The 17724-nt window shown below is 33.5% G+C and overlaps 1 protein-coding gene and 1 pseudogene across 2 annotated transcripts; both read left to right on the top strand.

Moving 5' to 3' along the window:
* Positions 1–641: 641 nt before the first annotated feature.
* Positions 642–3172, top strand: LOC132164967 (G-type lectin S-receptor-like serine/threonine-protein kinase LECRK3; annotated as a pseudogene).
* Positions 3173–14198: 11026 nt separating this feature from the next.
* Positions 14199–17699, top strand: LOC132165577 (uncharacterized). 2 transcript variants are annotated; one of them, XM_059576204.1, is made up of 4 exons: positions 14199–14684; positions 14770–14858; positions 16874–17028; positions 17434–17699. In XM_059576204.1, the coding sequence occupies exons 1-3, from the start codon at positions 14510–14512 to the stop codon at positions 17000–17002; spliced, it is 393 nt and encodes a 130-aa protein (XP_059432187.1). In that variant the 5' UTR covers positions 14199–14509; the 3' UTR covers positions 17003–17028; positions 17434–17699. The 2 variants fall into 2 exon arrangements, with proteins under 2 accessions (XP_059432187.1, XP_059432186.1); XM_059576203.1 differs by having other exon boundaries at positions 14200–14684; positions 16874–17021.
* Positions 17700–17724: the final 25 nt, after the last annotated feature.

Here is a 17724-nt window from a genome sequence, read left to right as displayed (position 1 = left end):
TATCTCTCTAAAAGAAATGGTGTGGAAGCAACATTGGCTAGTCAACCTCAGTCAAGAATCCAACCTCAGTCAACATTGGCTACTCTGCCCTCCCTAAAGTGTTATCTAAAGCATGGAAAGGGTGTTAGTAGAATGTCATTAGAACTCATAATTAAATAGAAACAGGAGTTTCTAAAAACGCGTCTGAAACCGATGGATTTGAAAACCACAGCCAAACACAGACGCGTCTGACGGTTCCTCTACGCAATTTGAACCCCTTTTGAATGTGCAATTTCTTGCATCTCTATCGTCCATCCGTGTATACTACGTCAATTTAGAGGTCCTATCAACTTCGGACACCCTGCCTAATTAATTGTGTGATACATGAAACCTGCATAATGACAATGAAGTGAATTGCAATTAGTGGTTTCACTTTAAAGGAAGACTTGACCCCTCAATCAACGGAGAAACAAGTGTGTGAATCCATCCAAAGAGATGAAGAAATTTCTTAGTTTGTTTCAAACTTGTACATCCATGTGCTCTGCAAAGCGTGGGATTTGACAACTCATATACAAACCCTATGTTTATCTCTCTTACGCACCTATTAGTTGAAAATACAGAAAACAATACTGCCATTTTCTTTTAGCCTTCCCACCCCCCCAATGGCTCCCATATCCATTGTTTTCTTCCTTGTGTTTACGTCCTTTGCATGTGGAGGAGCTCAACCAAATCAATCTAGCCGTATTGGCCCGGGCTCTTCACTCTCTCCCACAACTCAACCCTCTTCGTGGCTTTCTCCTGCTAGCCGATTTGCATTTGGGTTCTACCAGCTGCAAGGCACTACTGGCTTTGCTGTTGGAATTTGGTTGGTCAGTAAACACAACAAAACCGTCGTGTGGACGGCAATTCGTGATGGTCCACCGATCACCACGAATGCAAGGCTGGATTTTACCAAGGATGGTATGATGCTTTCGAGAACTGAGCGAAGACGATCGAAACTCATTGCGAAAGCAACAGGCTCTGTTTCCTATGCCGCCATGCTCGACTCTGGCAATTTTGTGCTCTGTGACAAGGATTCCAAGATAGTTTGGCAGAGTTTTGAACATCCTACCGACACCATTTTAGGAGGTCAGACTTTGTTTGCGGGAGGCCAACTCTTCTCTAGCTTAACAGAGATTGACCACTCAACCGTATCACGGTTTCATCTCAAGATGCAGGATGATGGAAACCTTGTTTTATACCCAGCAAACACTGGCGACACTCCAGATGATGCTTACTGGAGCACAAACACTGTAGGCCTTGGATCTAAGTTTCACCTTTATCTCAATAATACAGGTCGTCTGGTTATCATCAACGGCAGTAGTTTACACACAGTTCGTACCTTGCATATTGCATCTTCGGCCACCAACAATAATACTATTTATCGTTCAACTCTCGATGCGGATGGAATTTTCCGTCTCTACTCTCACGGCTATGAAGAAAGTGGCGACTTCAACGTATCAACTTTATGGGAAGCGCTTACCGATCGATGTGAGGTGAAAGCTTTCTGCGGTTTCAACAGCTATTGCACATTCAATGACAACGAACCATACTGTCTTTGCCTTCCTGGGACTGATTTTGTAGATCCGAATGACAGGTCTCTTGGTTGTGAGAAAAACTTTTCGGAAGCAGTATGTATAGGTGGAAAAGAAAATGAAGCCTTATATCGCATCCAAACCATGGATAATATGGAGTGGGGAGATCTTCCTTATGTTGTGGCAGCGTTGTCAACAAAGGAAGAATGCAGCAGGTCTTGTTTGGAAGATTGCAGTTGTGGGGTGGCACAATTCAAGAGTGGGTCTTGCTGGAAACAAAGCCTTCCACTGAGGTATGTGAGAAGAACTAAAAATAAGGAGACGGTATTCTTTAAGGATGGTATAACAAGCCTTAAGAGCAGCAATGAAACTGATAACCAACAGGTGCCACTCGAGGTCGTACGCAAAACAGCAATAGTGGAAATTCTTCTTGTGACTTTTGGTTTTACAGCATTCTCATGTGTTGCCCTCGCAATCTCTGGCCTTTTCGTTTTCAAATGTCGAGTTTTGAGGTACCAAAGGCTAATAGAAAATGGAAACCTGGGCTTGAATGAGGAGGTCACATTGAGATTGTTTTCTTATAATGAGCTTAAAAGAGCAACAAATGGCTTCAAAGAAGAGTTAGGTAAGGGCTCATTCGGAGCAGTTTACAAAGGGGCACTGTACAAAGGTAGAAGACTTGTTGCTGTAAAGAGACTAGAGAAATTAATTGAAGAAGGTGAACGAGAGTTCCGGGCAGAGATGCGAGCAATTGGGAGAACCCACCATAGGAACTTGGTTCGTTTGCTAGGTTACTGTGCTGAAGGTTCTAAAAGGCTTCTCGTTTATGAGTACATGAGCAATGGCTCTCTTGCTGATCTTCTTTTTAGAGCCGAGAGACGTCCAGACTGGGATGAGAGAGTGCGAATCGCACGAGATGTTGCGAGAGGGATCCTCTATCTACACGAAGAGTGTGAGGCCCCAATTATCCATTGTGATATAAAGCCTCAAAACATTCTAATGGATGATTTTTGGACCGCTAAAATCTCTGACTTTGGACTGGCAAAATTTTTAATGCCAGATCAAACTAGGACCTTCACAGGAATTAGAGGGACAAGAGGGTACTTAGCACCTGAATGGCATAAGAGCACACCAATATCAGTAAGGGCGGATGTTTATAGTTAAGGAATAGTGCTCTTGGAAATTTTATGTTGCAGAAAGAACATAGAACTTAACGTATCAAACGACGACGAGATTGTTCTTTCTACTTGGATCTACAAATGCTTTGTTGGTAGGGAGTTGGGTAAGATTATGTGCGGAGAAGAAGTAGATAAGACTACCTTTGAGAATATGGTTAAGATTGGACTCTGGTGTATTCAAGACGAACCAGCTCTTCGTCCTTCCATGAAAAGTGTCCTCTTGATGTTAAATGGGATTACTGAGGTATCTATTCCTCCATGTCCAGCTCCTACGTCCATGTGAACTTTTGCATGCAAGAAAAAATTATATCTGATCTCATATAGTTTTTATTTGTTTTATTTATGTATTTCCTGCACTCATCACGGAAGGGCATCTGTTGGCCCTATTACTAGACAACTATTATATTTAGAGGCCAATAGTAGAAGTACTGCACAAAACAGTGCAAGGGTAAGTATTGAGTTAAACATGTATTTATCTTTCATCAATAAAATTACGATGAAAACGTTGTCGGTGATAGCCATCTACTTTAAAGCTTCTTATTGCGAGACATTATCTTTCATCAAAAAAATATTAAATGCCTAAGATATTAATATTGTACACAAGATAACTAAGAAAAATTTATCCTTCTTGTCATATAGATAGTTGGGGGTAGGTATCTTTAATTATGATTTTTTTGGATACACTCAAAACTTTTTGAAAATTGATAGCATTAAATGGAGTCGTAAATGAGTCAAGCTCAGGTGAGTAGTGCTTACCCAAGCTCGACTCATTTAAAATTCTCAAAAGCTCGAGCCCAGGTTGAGTACTAATACTTAAGCTCGACTTAGCTCGCCAATGAGAATCCCTCCTACGAGCTAGAGCTCGCCTGTTTTGCAAGGCTCACTCAGATCGTCTCTTACAAAGTTTATAGAACATTTTTAAGAAAATTTTAACTTTTTTAAAAACTTAACTCATCTTGCCAAACATCTAAAAGGATCCTTTCCATTTCCTTTGAAATAGATAGGAACAGTTAGGCAAAAATAGGAGGGCAAAATGGTCTTTTTAATTGAAAAGATCATTTTGCCATCCTAAATTATACTAACCAGATCCTGTCCATTTCCTGTGAAATGGAGAGGATCTCATTCCACCAAACATTAGATGAGGCTTCTCGTAAGATGAACCAAATATTATTAAATACTTTTTATGTTCCCAACTAGGGCTGTAAACGAGTGTAAACGAGTCGAGTTTGGGCGAGCCAAGACTGTCCAAGCTCTGCTCAATTAAAAATTTCACAAGTTTGAGCTCGAGCCGAGCTCTAAAATTTAAGCTTGGCTCGGCTCACCAAAGAAAATTTCGTGTGCGAGCCGAGCTCGAGCTCGTCTAGTAGGTGAGTCAAGCGAGCAACCGAGCCGAGCCAGCTCGGCTAATGCAAACTTAAAAAAAAAAAATTAACTTAAATAACTCATCATACCAATGAGACAAATTAAATTAAATTTAATAATAATAATAATATATTAGTAAAAATGTTTTACTTCCCAACCAACAAATTGAAGGCAACTTTGTAATCCAAGCGAGCCAATCCATGTGGGACAACTAGAGCCTTGGCTCAATAAGAAAGGCATGCATCATTTTTATATATTACTTAGGTGAGAAAGTTTTTTTGCTCTTTTATGTGGGACAAACAAGCTAACTATTATTGTGAGAGATGTGTGCTTGATTTTATTTTATTGGTGTGAGACACTTGTGAGCAAACAAATACAAGGAAAATAAAAAAGAGTTTACTCTTAACACTTAATAGTAGCAAAACAATGTTATATAAAAATTATCTAACATTTATATATATATATATATATGGGAAAATGTAGTTTACCCCCATGAAGTTTCAGGAGTTTTTCAATTTTAACCCCAAAGTTCAAAAATTGGCAATCTAACCCCCTGAAGTTTCAAAAATTGGTAATTTAAACCTTCCGTTTAATTTTTCTGTCAAAATGGATGGAAATTTATGAAATTACATCATTACCCTCAAGTTTTTTTAAAAAAATTTTGTCCAATTTAACGGAAAAATTAAATGGAAGGTTTAAATTGCCAATTTTTGAAACTTCAGGGGATAGATTGCCAATTTTTGAACTTTGGGGTTAAAATTGAAAAACCCCTGAAACTTCAGGGGGTAAACTGCATTTTCCCCTAAAAAAAAATAAAAAAAAGAAGACTAATCACAAAAAAAAACCAGCAAACAACAACAACGGCCGGCGCGTAGGATGCATTCCCTGGCGAGTGAGATCCACACTCAAATGGAAAAATATAAAGTTGTCAACTTACAAAATATAAAAATATAAATAATAAATAAAGTCTTCAAAACCCAAGTACTAAAAACGTTATTAACTCTTAATATTATCTGTTTGATTAGAATTTGTTTAGTCATAAGGTTTTAGTTAGTGTGAAGTTCTAGAAGGACAAACTTTAACCACGTAAAATTAGAAGGGAAAACTACACTTACACCCCTTATCCTCGTTGAAGTATAAGTTGTTCTATCAACATCCGTACGTAGCTCATGTTTCACTCCTTTTATTTTCACATTTTTCTTTTTCTTTTTCTTTTTCTTTTTTTCTTTTTTTTTGTAAAATTGGCCCTTAATAAAAATTGAAAATTAAAAAACAAATAAAATTCAAAATAATAATAATAATAATTTTTATTAATAACAAATAATAAAAATTCCAACCGTATACTCTATGTGCATCTAGAAATCCTATCTAGGCTATCTTAGTAGGAAAATTTGGTAAGAAACAGCTTCCGTGACATTCGGACTAATTATGACAAATGAAATGAATTGCATTTACAAGTTGTTTCACTTTAAAGGAAGACTTGACCCCTCAGTCAACAGATAAATGAACCAATGTGTGAATCTGTCAATTCAAATCACACAAACTCGACTTTTATATTCCAATCGGACCACCAAACCCCAATCTTACTACCAATAACCTGCCACCTACGGCACTGAATCTGTCAATTCAATTAGGGGTGCAAAGGCGGGCGGTTTTTAACCGCCCGCTAACCGCTAACCGCTATAACCACCAACCGCCTAACCGCCTAACCGTCTAACCGCATTAACCGCTAACCGTCTAACCGCCATAACCGCCTAGCGGTTAGCGGTTATTGGGTCTACTAACCGTAACCGCTAACCGCTAACCGCCTTTTTATATAATATATTTTTATAATTATAATTATAAAAATATTTATACATATAACATAATCACTTGATCATTAAATCACAATTTTTTTTAAAAATAATTAAATCACAATTTGAGTATTAATATATTATCACTATAATTTATATGATTATATCATATAATCACTTGATCATTAAATCACAATTTTTTTTAAAAAATAATTAAATCACAATTTGAGTATTAATATATTATCACTATAATTTATATGATTATATCACATGAGATTGATTATTAAATCATTTGATTATATAATAACAAATTATACATATATAATATGACATAACTCAAAGGTATACTAATTCATACTAATACAACAATTAAATATCTAGAGACTTATTTCCAATGTATGTTATAAACCTATAAGTCTATATAAGTCTACATATGTATATGAATAATATAAATGTATAATATCAATAGTTAATCATATGATTCAATGACAATTCAAATACTTTATTCAAGACTTCAAGTGAATCATATTATTAATGTACAATGATGATATGATTCGTATAATATCAAATTAAGTAATTGACATTGGATTAAACAATGACCAATGTGTTACTTATAAACATAATTTAAGTATTAATGTATTATCATTATAATTTTAGTAATTTATATATTATCACTATAATTGATATGATTATATCACATGATGACTTGATCATTAAATCATATGATTATATAATAATAAATAATACATATATAATATGACATAACTCATAAGTCATAAGTCTACAAGTTAATCATATGATTCATGTACAATGATAATCACAATTGATTCAATTGAATTAAACAATATGTTACTTATAACTATAAGTCTACAATTTAATTAAAACATTATTAGATACTTTAGGAATTTAGGATTTAGGAGTTTGAACATTGCCATTTACCATTAGATATTAAGTTCAATTCAAAGAAAAAAGATTATAAGTAAATATGATAAGAATTTAAATAATTAATCATATGAATCATATGATATAATTTAATGAGACTATATGATTATATAATATCAAATTAAGTAATTGACATTAGATTCAACAATGTGTTACTTATAATCACAATTGAAGTATTAATGTATTTTTTGAACATTTTTTAGAAAAAGAAATTTAACCATTTTTTGAAAGAAACAAAAAAAAAGAAAATTAACAATTTTGAACAATTTTGAATTTTATATATATATATTATAGTTATATTATATGCATATTAAATAATATAAATGTATAAGATAAATATTTAACTATATGATCCAATTACAATTCCAATACTTAATCAATTATTCATGTACAATGACAATGACAATGTGATTCATATAATATCAAATTAAGTAATTGACATTGGATTAAACAATGTGCTACTTATAACTACAATTGAAGTATTTTTGTTTGTTTGTAAGTTTATAAGATCAACACTTAATCATATGATCCAATGACAATTCAAATATTTATAGCAATTGGGCCTAAGAAGATATTAAAAATACAAGAAGAAAAAAATGAGGGTAAAAAAAAGCCCAAAAAAATAAGCCCAAAAAGCCCAAAAAAAAGCCCAATTTTAAAAAAGCGGTTAGCGGGCGGTTATCTATTTCACTAACCGCTAACCGTAACCGCCTTTGCACCCCTAAATTCAATTCACACAAACTCGACTTTTATACTCCAATGGGACCACCAAACCCCAACCTTACTCCCAATAACCCACCACCTACGGCACTGAATCTGTCAATTCAAATCACACAAACTCGACTTTTATATTCCAATCGGACTACCAAACCCCAATCTTACTCCCAATAACCCACCACCTACGGCAAGCAGTGCCATCCGTAAATCATATCAACTATTTTTCTTTTCTTCTTCTTTTTGACAGTATGGGTTAAGATGATAAACCACCATCCATGACTTGTCTTTTCCATAAGAGAAGTGCTATACTTTTAAATTTTTCTTTTCAAAAGTTAGTTCTAAAATAGTATGTTACTATCTCATTAAATTTTATTATTTTGAAAAATATATCAACTTATAAGATTATAATACATCATTTAAGAACCAACTTTTAAAATTAAAAAAAAAAAACATTAAAAAGTATATTATTTTCTGTGATTATGGGGATGATTGTTGTACAACGGTTTTAATTGACATATGATTAAAATGATTTATTCCAAGTCTCCAGAATGCTTCCAAAATGTCTTTTTAAGCCCAATTTCCATTGGAATTCTTGTATTTGTCATATAAGACCCTAAAACATAAAAATCAAATCAAATCAAACAAATAACAACACTAAGAAATTAACATATACAAGTTAAGAAGCTTAGATGTACAACATTCATCACTCATCATATAGCATTTCTGTTTCAATACATGTGCACAGTTTCATTTTTCTTACATGGAGAAGATACTAGGTGGCACTTCTACCCTTAAAAATTGAACAAAAAAAATTCAATTATTAATTTTCAAAATTAGAAATTCGGGTTTTGCATTTGTCAAGACACTCAAGGACTAAAACTCAAAGGGATACATATGGGACAATTTTCCTTTTTCTTTTGTGATGGGTTGGGCTATATATGTTTAAAAGGCCCAGTTAAAATATTTTTAGTTGAAACCATGTGGTAAAGTCCAATATACCGATTATTAGTTAGGATTCTTTGTAGATATTGTTAATAGTTGTGTTAAATGGGCTAAATTATAGGGTAATTAGTTGAGTCAGAATGTATTAATAAAACATTATAAAGAATAAAGGGGCATGAAATTTGGACTAATTTTAGAAATTCATCTTGTGTGATTTTTTTGTTCCTCCAAAAATAATGTAACTCTTAAAATTACCATTTGGTCAAAATCTAATAATGATCAATCACAAGCTAATAGTAATTTTAAGAGGCATATCATTCTTAGAATGATACAAGAGTCACACAAGATAGACTAGTAGTACTACTCTGTAATTTGTGACTAATTAATTCAAGAATCGTAGAAGGCTGGGCTTTCTCAAAAAGGCCAATAAAAATTCAAATTTCTCATTTCTATTTACAAATCATTCAACCATTACAAACACCTATTGGATCAAGAAAACGACCTTCCAATTACTCTCATTATCTTACAATTTTTTTCCTCAAATGGCCAGCAATCCATGAAAGCCCACCTCTAAGGTGTTTTTTGGCAATATGGGTTAAGATGATAAGACCGAGATAAGATGGATCTACACATGTGGATTTACAATTCAATCCATTTGTAAATCCCCAAAAGTCACCCCGAAAAATGGTGACACAATCCCAGACTCGTGCTGCAGCAAAGGTGGTTCCTAGAACTGTGATTGATCGCACATTAACTGCGTTCGAGCGCCATTCCCTGGAAGTGCGAGGGCCGTTCTTGGTATTGCGACCAATCATCCCTGTGAATGCAATCGAGTGTACCAAGTCGTTGGAAGTGCAATCAAGTGCCCGCGTGCTTGCGATCGAGTGCCTGTGATCGAATAGCATAATGTCCTCGCACGCGTGCCTGCGATCGAGCGCATGCGAGGACATTATGCTATTTTTTCCGCTTTTATTAAGCTTAAACCAACTTTATTTCCTTGTTTTACTAGGATTAGGGTTTTGAGAGTCAATATTCCGTGTTTTATTAGTAATAGGAGTCTTGGGACTATCAAATACATGCTTATAACCTCTAGAAAAACAGTTTTATGTTGATTTATCAGTTTTCTCTAATAAGAATTACTCCGAAGTGAGTTTTCTTCATATTTTTCCTTGAAGTCATAAACAGACTCTATAGTTTTGAGAAGAATTCTCAAATCTATGATAGACTCAAGATCTAAGAATTATCTATCTTTCTTCTTGTACTGTTTTATTTGCTTACCACCTAGTCAGGCTGCATCTAGAATTAACGTCAATAATACTATCACTTTAAATTTATATTTTTTTATCCTTGTGCAACTGATTTTATTTATTATTCTTGTACTTGTAAAAGTCTTTTCACCATGTACATAAATATTTTAGTAACTCTCACCAAAATACCTTGGCCAGGAACTGAGAATAATTCATTCGATAAAATCTATTTTAAGTGAAAATTTCTTATCCTTTAAATAAAAAGTTTGGATTCCTTCTTGAGAAAAATGCTCTCACAATGCTACATATGATTACTTAACGATCGAAAATTTTGACCAGTATCACTTATAAATGCATCCACATGACATTTGAGTTCATAATTCTTTCAAGATTTAGAATCAATATTATAAGAAGTTTCACGAGTTATAGTCATTCCTATTGACAGTGTTTTTGAGGAAAAACAACTCTCATGGTCAATTCAGTGCATTACACATGCACATCAACCCAAAGTCTTTACTTCATCTGATCAAGATAAATCATCACAGAGGTGTAGTGTAACAGTTTTCGCAAATGGAATGCCCAATCCCGAATATGAAAAGATTTACTTACTGTTTTACTTTTTTCTAAATTCAATTGAATAGTGATTCTTTTTGGAGGTGCAACCTACTTATTAGATTAGTTCTATTGGAGTATTACCATTGTTTGCTTGATCATAATTTGTTTAGACGTAAGGTTTTACTGAGTGTGAAGTTCTAAAATGGCGAACTTTAACCATATAAAACTTGTAGGCGAAATTTTACTTACACTCCTTAGAGTATAAGGAGTTATCATCATAATCTTGAAGTTTACAAATTTTGTAATGTTGGTATTCTATGTTTCGGCCCCTTTTAATTTCACCTTATATATATATATATATATAAAATGCCCATCTAAAAAGAGAAATGATTAGTGTCAATAATTTGTCCATATTTTTCTCATGTTCTCCTATAAATTCAATAAATCAAGTATTAAATTTAGAGATGTCAAAAAAAAAAAAAAAAAAAAAAAAATAAAAACTATTAAATTTGGAGAAATGCAAGGGGTCAATAAGTTTCTCATATTTGACTCATATTCTTTTACAAATTCAAGGTCAACCATTAGATTTATGGAGTTCACATAAGTCAACAAATCCAATGGTTGATTTGTAAGATGTGATGGGCCAAATATGGGAAAAATACTAACCCCTAGCATTTCTCTTCAATTTGTGGGGTTCACCAATCACCATTGACTTATGTAGGATCCATATAAATTCACAAATATGATATGAAAAACATATGAGCAAAATATTGACACCAATCATTTATCTTTAAAAAAACAAATTCAAAATTCAAAATAAAAGGGGAAAACTCTGTTGACCTGCGGCTCTTGTCCAAGGCAATATTTATTATTATTATTAAGAATTTTATATTTTATATTTATTTTAAGAAAAAAGTTGGTATTTGGTCATTTAACAAAAAATGCATAAAATTCTCTCTTGTGCTGGTCTCAAACATATAACCCAAACCTGCACGCTATGTTTTTTTTTTTTTTTGAGAAAAGTATAATTTAGCCCCCAAACTATGTTTATTTTCATTTTACTTCATAACGCTCCAAAAGCCATTAAATAGCCCTATAAACTACCAACTACTAATTTAGCCACCTGTTAGTCATTACCAGTTTGTAACAGATGGGAACTCAATACATCGCCATTTTTGGGTGAATAAGGTTACTAAATACCTATTTTGAAAAAAAAAATCAATTTAAAATGCTCCAAAACGACAAGCTTATTCAGTGCGTAGGTTTAGTGGCTCACTGCCACCTCCCATAGTTATGGTATTTCGGCGTAGCCACCCTTTAAACTTAATTTTTTTTTTTTTTTTTTTTTTTTGGGTGGTATTTTTGTAACTTAATCTTGTCAAAACGACATAATATTGAAGTTTTCATCCTATTTGACGGTAATGACTCACGGAGTAGCCAAATTGCAACTAATTGGTAGTTTAGATAGCTACTTTATTACTTTTTGAATACTAAAGAGCTAAAATGAAAATAACTTGTAATTTGAGGGACTAAATTATATTTTTTCCTTTTTTCTATGAATAGGAATGTTTGGTAACAATCAGCGTGCATGACATTCTGACTAAATTATTGTGTGATACATAAACCTTCCACTTAGGACGCATTTACTAGTTTTTTCACTTTAAAGCAAGACTTGACCCTCACAATCAACAGATAATGAACGTGTAAATCTGTCCAAAGCGAAGAAGAAAACTTTCTCACCATATTAAAACCCAATTTAAATCACCCAAACTCGACTTTTATACTCCAATCGGACCACCAAACCCCAGTCTTACTCCCAATAACCCACCACCGACGGCACCATCTGCAAATCAGATCAACTATTTCTTTTTTGACAATATGGGTTAAGATGATAAATCACCATCCATGATGACTTGGCTTTTTGTCTTACATGGAGAAGATACTGAGGTGGCACTTCTACTCTTAGAAATTGTACGAAGTAATTCAATTATTAATTTTCAAAATTAGAAATTCGGGTTTTCATCTGTCAAAAGAGACTAAAACTCAAAGTGGGTATCATACAATTTTCCTTTTTCTTTTTTCTTTTGTGACGGGGGGGTGTATTTGTGCATATAGAAGTATTTAATTAAGAAAGTTTTACGATATATTAATGGTTGATACTTAATTTTGAAATGGAAAGTGGGGTGTTCATCACATTGGTTGGACGTGATTTCAATTAATTAAAAATAATAATTTAATGTGGGGGTGTCAAATAATTTTGAGGATGTGTTGATAAAATTAGTGCAGTAGAAATCGCTAATAAGTACTAGTTTAAACTGAGTACTTCTAAAAGTTTATCAAAAAATAAAGTGCTTTTTAAAATTATCATTTAATTAAAATTTAATATTAATTTTAATAGTTAGATCATTTTTAGAAAAACACAATAAAACACAACAAGAACTTCTAGCATTACTCTTCTAAACTCGCTAGTTATTTTAACCATACATGATGTCAATCTTATCACATGTCTTTGCGTGATTTTAACGTCTAAACTCACTGGTTATTTTAACCATACAAAAAGGGCAATTGTTGGGTTGTGTGGAGGGTGAGGGCTTTGCTGACATTGCGTGTTAGCTAGGCCTTCTTGTCCTTAGGACGAAACTAGAAGTTCAATTCAAAGGGGTTGGACGAAAAAAAAAAATTTAGGGGCCAAAATGAAAAATAAATAAATAAAAGAACGAAATTATTTTTTTTCTCACAAATTTAATAATAAAATAATTGTTTAAAAAAAAAAAAAAAGTCAAAGGTGGGGATGGGGGAGGCCTATTAAAAAAGTAGTATGTTATAATTGAGAATTGAACATATTTTTATCACGTTCTTGCTCTTTATGTTATAAAAAAACTTTGAGTAAAAAATTATCTTTTCATTTTATGAAGAAGAAGAGTCTCTACAAAAGTGAAGAGGAAGCTTTAATTCTTTTTAGTTATCTCGATAACATACTGCATTTTTAATATGTAGCTTTTTAGTTTTTTTTTTTATTATTATTAATTTTCATTTAGATAATCTAAATTTTAAAAACCTAAACAAAATTATAATCCAACAAATAATCTGAATTTTAAAAAACTAAATAAAATTATAATCCAACAAATATTTACAGAATTCTAAAATCTAATTAAACTCAAAATAACAAAACTAAATCTAGATAACAAATCTAACATCTAAATAACAAATCAAATAAAAAATTTTATTGTCTACATTTTATTTTGTCTAAATTAAAACCATAACAAATCTAAAATCTAACATCTAAATAAAAAATTAAACCTAAAATAAATCTATGTTATTTATTTTTTTTTTTTTTGGCGGAGTCACCTTATGCTTTGGGGGTGCCGTGATTTTTTTTTTTTTCTTTTTTTTTTTTTTTAAAAAGTATTTTCTCTTACTTTTACCCAAGTTACCAGCACCCGAAAAAAGAAATATATATTTCTTTTCTTTTACCCAAGTTGCACACAGCTGCACAGCAACCCAAATTTTTATTTTATTTTTTCCCCTCTCTCTCACAAAGTCTCACATACGGCTGTTCCCCAAATTTTCTTTTCTTTTCTCCTCTCTCTCTCTTTCTCTCTCACTCAAACGCAGCAGAGGCTCCATAGCCTCCATCCACCGTTTGTTCGGAAAATTGTTTTCATGAAATATTTTTAGTAGAAATCCGAACGGAGTCTTAATACTAAGTTCTTTCTTAAAAATTACATTAATAGGTAAGGTTTTAAAAAAATGGAAACGATTGTACAGAACTTTTTTTAGTAAAATAGAAAATATTTTCTATTAATTAATTTTTTTTTCACGCCAAACATCCATATTTTTTTTAAAAATTATTTTATGCTGAAATAAACGAACTAAGGATATTTTCGGTTTTTCACACAGACGCCTTATGCTCTCTTCAGTCTCTTGTGAATTTCACGCACCAGATCCCATTCTCTCACCCCTTCCATTCGGTTCCTCTCTCACACAAAAACCGCTCCTCTCTCAAATTTCACACACACTCTCTTGCTCCCTCTTCGTCTTCACGTGGCTCGATTCTTGGGCATGGTTTTGATTTCCTCTTGAATGGCAATGCAAGGAATTGGCTTAAGCAAAAGACCCCATTTGGTTCCTCATGCTAAAAACGTAAGTCTCACCAGATATGAGATAGCAATCAACAAAATTCGCATTGTTTAGAGAAGAAAGGAAGAAGAGAAAGAAAAATGGCACCATCCAAGGGCAAGAAGGACAAAGCAAAGGCCAAACCCACAGATTCAGCAAAGTCATCACCCTCCGCACAACCTGACAATTTCCCTTCCTGTATTCGCTCCATCCCTCCCTCCTCTGTCGCCATCACCATCCACGCCAAGCCGGGCGCCAAATCCTCCTCCATCACAGGTCTCTACGCGCGCACCTGTCTTTGTGTGTGTGTTAGATTGTATTCGTATTTTTTATTCTTGTTTTGGTTAAATATGAAATATAGATTTGAGTGACGAGGCCGTGGGGGTGCAAATAGACGCGCCAGCGAAGGACGGAGAAGCTAACGCCGCACTTCTCGATTTCATGAGCTCGGTCAGTCTGATTACTTTTTTAATTTTTTTTGTTAATTAATTAATTATTTTTATGTACACATATATGGGTTTTCATTTTATAAGTAGCAAACTCTTAACAGATTTTGGCCCTTGTATTCACATGAAAGTTTTGAATCATACCATAGAGTGTTGGCAGGATAATTTCCTGTTAAAGATCTGATTGTTAATGGGCGGCCCTTGTAGACTTTTTTGATTAGCTTTAACAATGAGGAAAGTAAATTTCAGTTGTGACTGTACTTGTTGGTGTTTTTCCCTTGTTCCATCAAAAGGTTATATTGTGTTTCGTAGCAGTTATCATTAGACATGTTATCTGCTTCTTTTGTGATAACGATCAACCCCTGAGACTGAAATCAGATGGCTAAATATAAACCTCAATTAACTTAGAGGAGAGTTGTTTATACAAAGAATTAGTTGCTTCTACAAAATGTTTATCTGTTTTTAATTTAAGGACTTGAGTTACCCGCCGACTCCTTACATTTTTTGGGAAGAAAACCATGAATTGGTTGGTTACTCTCAAGCTAGTACTTGCTAATTCAACATGGCAATAAGTTTTAAAATGTCTTATATTCTTACCAACTAAACCTTAATCCCATGATAGCTTAGCAATTATAAATATGTTAGAGGTGCACTAAAGGGTTATAAGTGAAGAGTAATAGTTTTCAAGCTTATGCTATAAGGAAGAGTGTTTGCAATTTAGATCATTTGTTAAGCCATATGCTTTTGGCCATAATAGCTGATAAGATAAGTACTTTGAGTAAAGAAAAGTTAAGACTAGATGTTGGATTTGTAGGTTAAAATGTCCTAGCAATTTGAATTGAATGAATGACATGAGGATGAAAAGGTGCATACTAAGATGGAGGAGATGATACTAGAATGAGAATTCATGATCTGAGTAGCTTCCATGTTGGTGACAAGATTGCTATGACTGATATCTTTCTTTACTTGTGGAAAAAGCATGTAGATGATGCCTTTTGGCTCATAAATGGAGATGTTCCCATTTTGCTGTAGACATAAGATATCTTGAAGAACATTTCTTGAGGTGCATGTATGTGCACTAAAGGTATGTTGGAAGATCAATTGTTACTCAAAGTGGACGGTTAGTGACAAATAGGTTAGAAAAAGAAAAACAAAACTCATCACCACTACCTAGCTGGTCTTTCTCTAGAAACCTCTCTGTGTGTGTAGAAAACTAACCAAATTACTCTCTTTAGATATTTTCACTGTCATCTTCACTTGCCAAAAATTACACCGTTGGTCTAGACTTCAAAGAACCTTTAAGGGAAAAAAATGTGACCCATCCAATGTTTTAAAATCTAGTTGCAATACAAGGATACTATAGACACTACAAGTCTCTCTTGTAACCAACAATGTTTTGTTTTATTTTACAAGTAAACGAAATATCATTAAAATTTCAAATGGCGCAACTCAAGTACACAGAGTATACAAAAGAAACACCTGGCTAGAAAGAGAGAACAAGTCTAAAAGTCATGAAGACTAAGCAAATTGGGATCTAAAACAGCTGTCCAGTGGCAAAGAGTTTCTTAAGATCTACTATCGGCCTTGCACGATCTTCAAAAGGCAAGATATGAAGAAACTAGAAGTCAAGTGTGTTGGGCATACTTGTGCAATGTACTTGGTGCATGTGATATTAAGTGAGTCCTTTGATGTACATGCAATTGTGATATTAGGTATGTGATTGTTATTATGTTTTATGTGTTTTTTGTATCATTGTGATGTGTTCATAAGTGGGAGCTTTTTTGTTGCTGTTTTTGGGTTTTCTACATCCGTTCTTTACTCAATATGATACCCATAGTTTCTAATGGCTGATTAACTTAATGTAACTAATGTGGTCAAAAGCTTATTGGTGTTTTTATGTGGAATTCTTTTTGTTTTGTTTTTCCGTCAATCACATTGCTTCTCAGTTTACCTTGCATAGTGGTTTAATTATGTATATAATATTGAAAGTTCTAACTCTTTGTTCTTCTCAAGTAACAGGTTTTTGGGGTGAAAAGAAGGCAAGTATCGATAGGTTCTGGTTCTAAATCAAGAGACAAGGTTGTGATTGTAGAGGAAGTAACTATACAAACTGTTTTCAATGCTTTGGACAAAGTTTCAAAAAGCTAGCGTTGGGGAAATGAGAGAGGTGATTGGTAATTTCTGTCCATGAACTTATCCCTGATGAGCTTTGCTAGTTAACAGTTTACACCTGACCAAGCGAAGCTAGATTTGCAGATCACTTATCTTTTGTCCATTTTGAATTATTTCCAAGTAGTTCTTATGAAAACCAGTTTGATTCGGGCATATTTTACCTGGTAAAATGGATTGCTCGACCAAAGTTTTAATTACAACAGCTACATGAATTTTTCTTTGTACGTGTTTGTAAATGAGTGATTTGTACACAATACTTCAAGTTGTTGCTCGTTTATTAGATGTTATTACTTTGTGCAGTGATGTACTAATGTAGCTATGGTACATTACTACATCTTTTGGTACACTTCTATTCAAAGCTTCTTGTTTGTGTCAAAGAGTAACTATGGGATTTTTTGTGATGCCAGCTTCCATGTAACGACAAACATTTTTTCATCTTCTACTGAAGATGAACGAAGAAGAGATCTAAGTATGAAGATTGATGAAGACCTTCAAACATATCTAAGAGAGGAGAAACTACAGGATGGGGCTGCGACATAGAGAGCTAGAGAGATGAAAAATGAGGAGAAAGGTTAGGAAAATAAAAGGATATATGCTCACCCAAAAAGATGTTTGAAATATATTCAAAAGTCAGATCGGGTCGGAATCGGAAATCCTACCCATATTCTGATTTGGACTTGGATTTTTTCTGAAATATC

The sequence above is a fragment of the Corylus avellana genome, chromosome ca11, assembly GCF_901000735.1.
Source record: "Corylus avellana chromosome ca11, CavTom2PMs-1.0".
NCBI lineage: Eukaryota > Viridiplantae > Streptophyta > Magnoliopsida > Fagales > Betulaceae > Corylus > Corylus avellana.
This window is presented reverse-complemented; position numbering and strand designations above follow the sequence as displayed.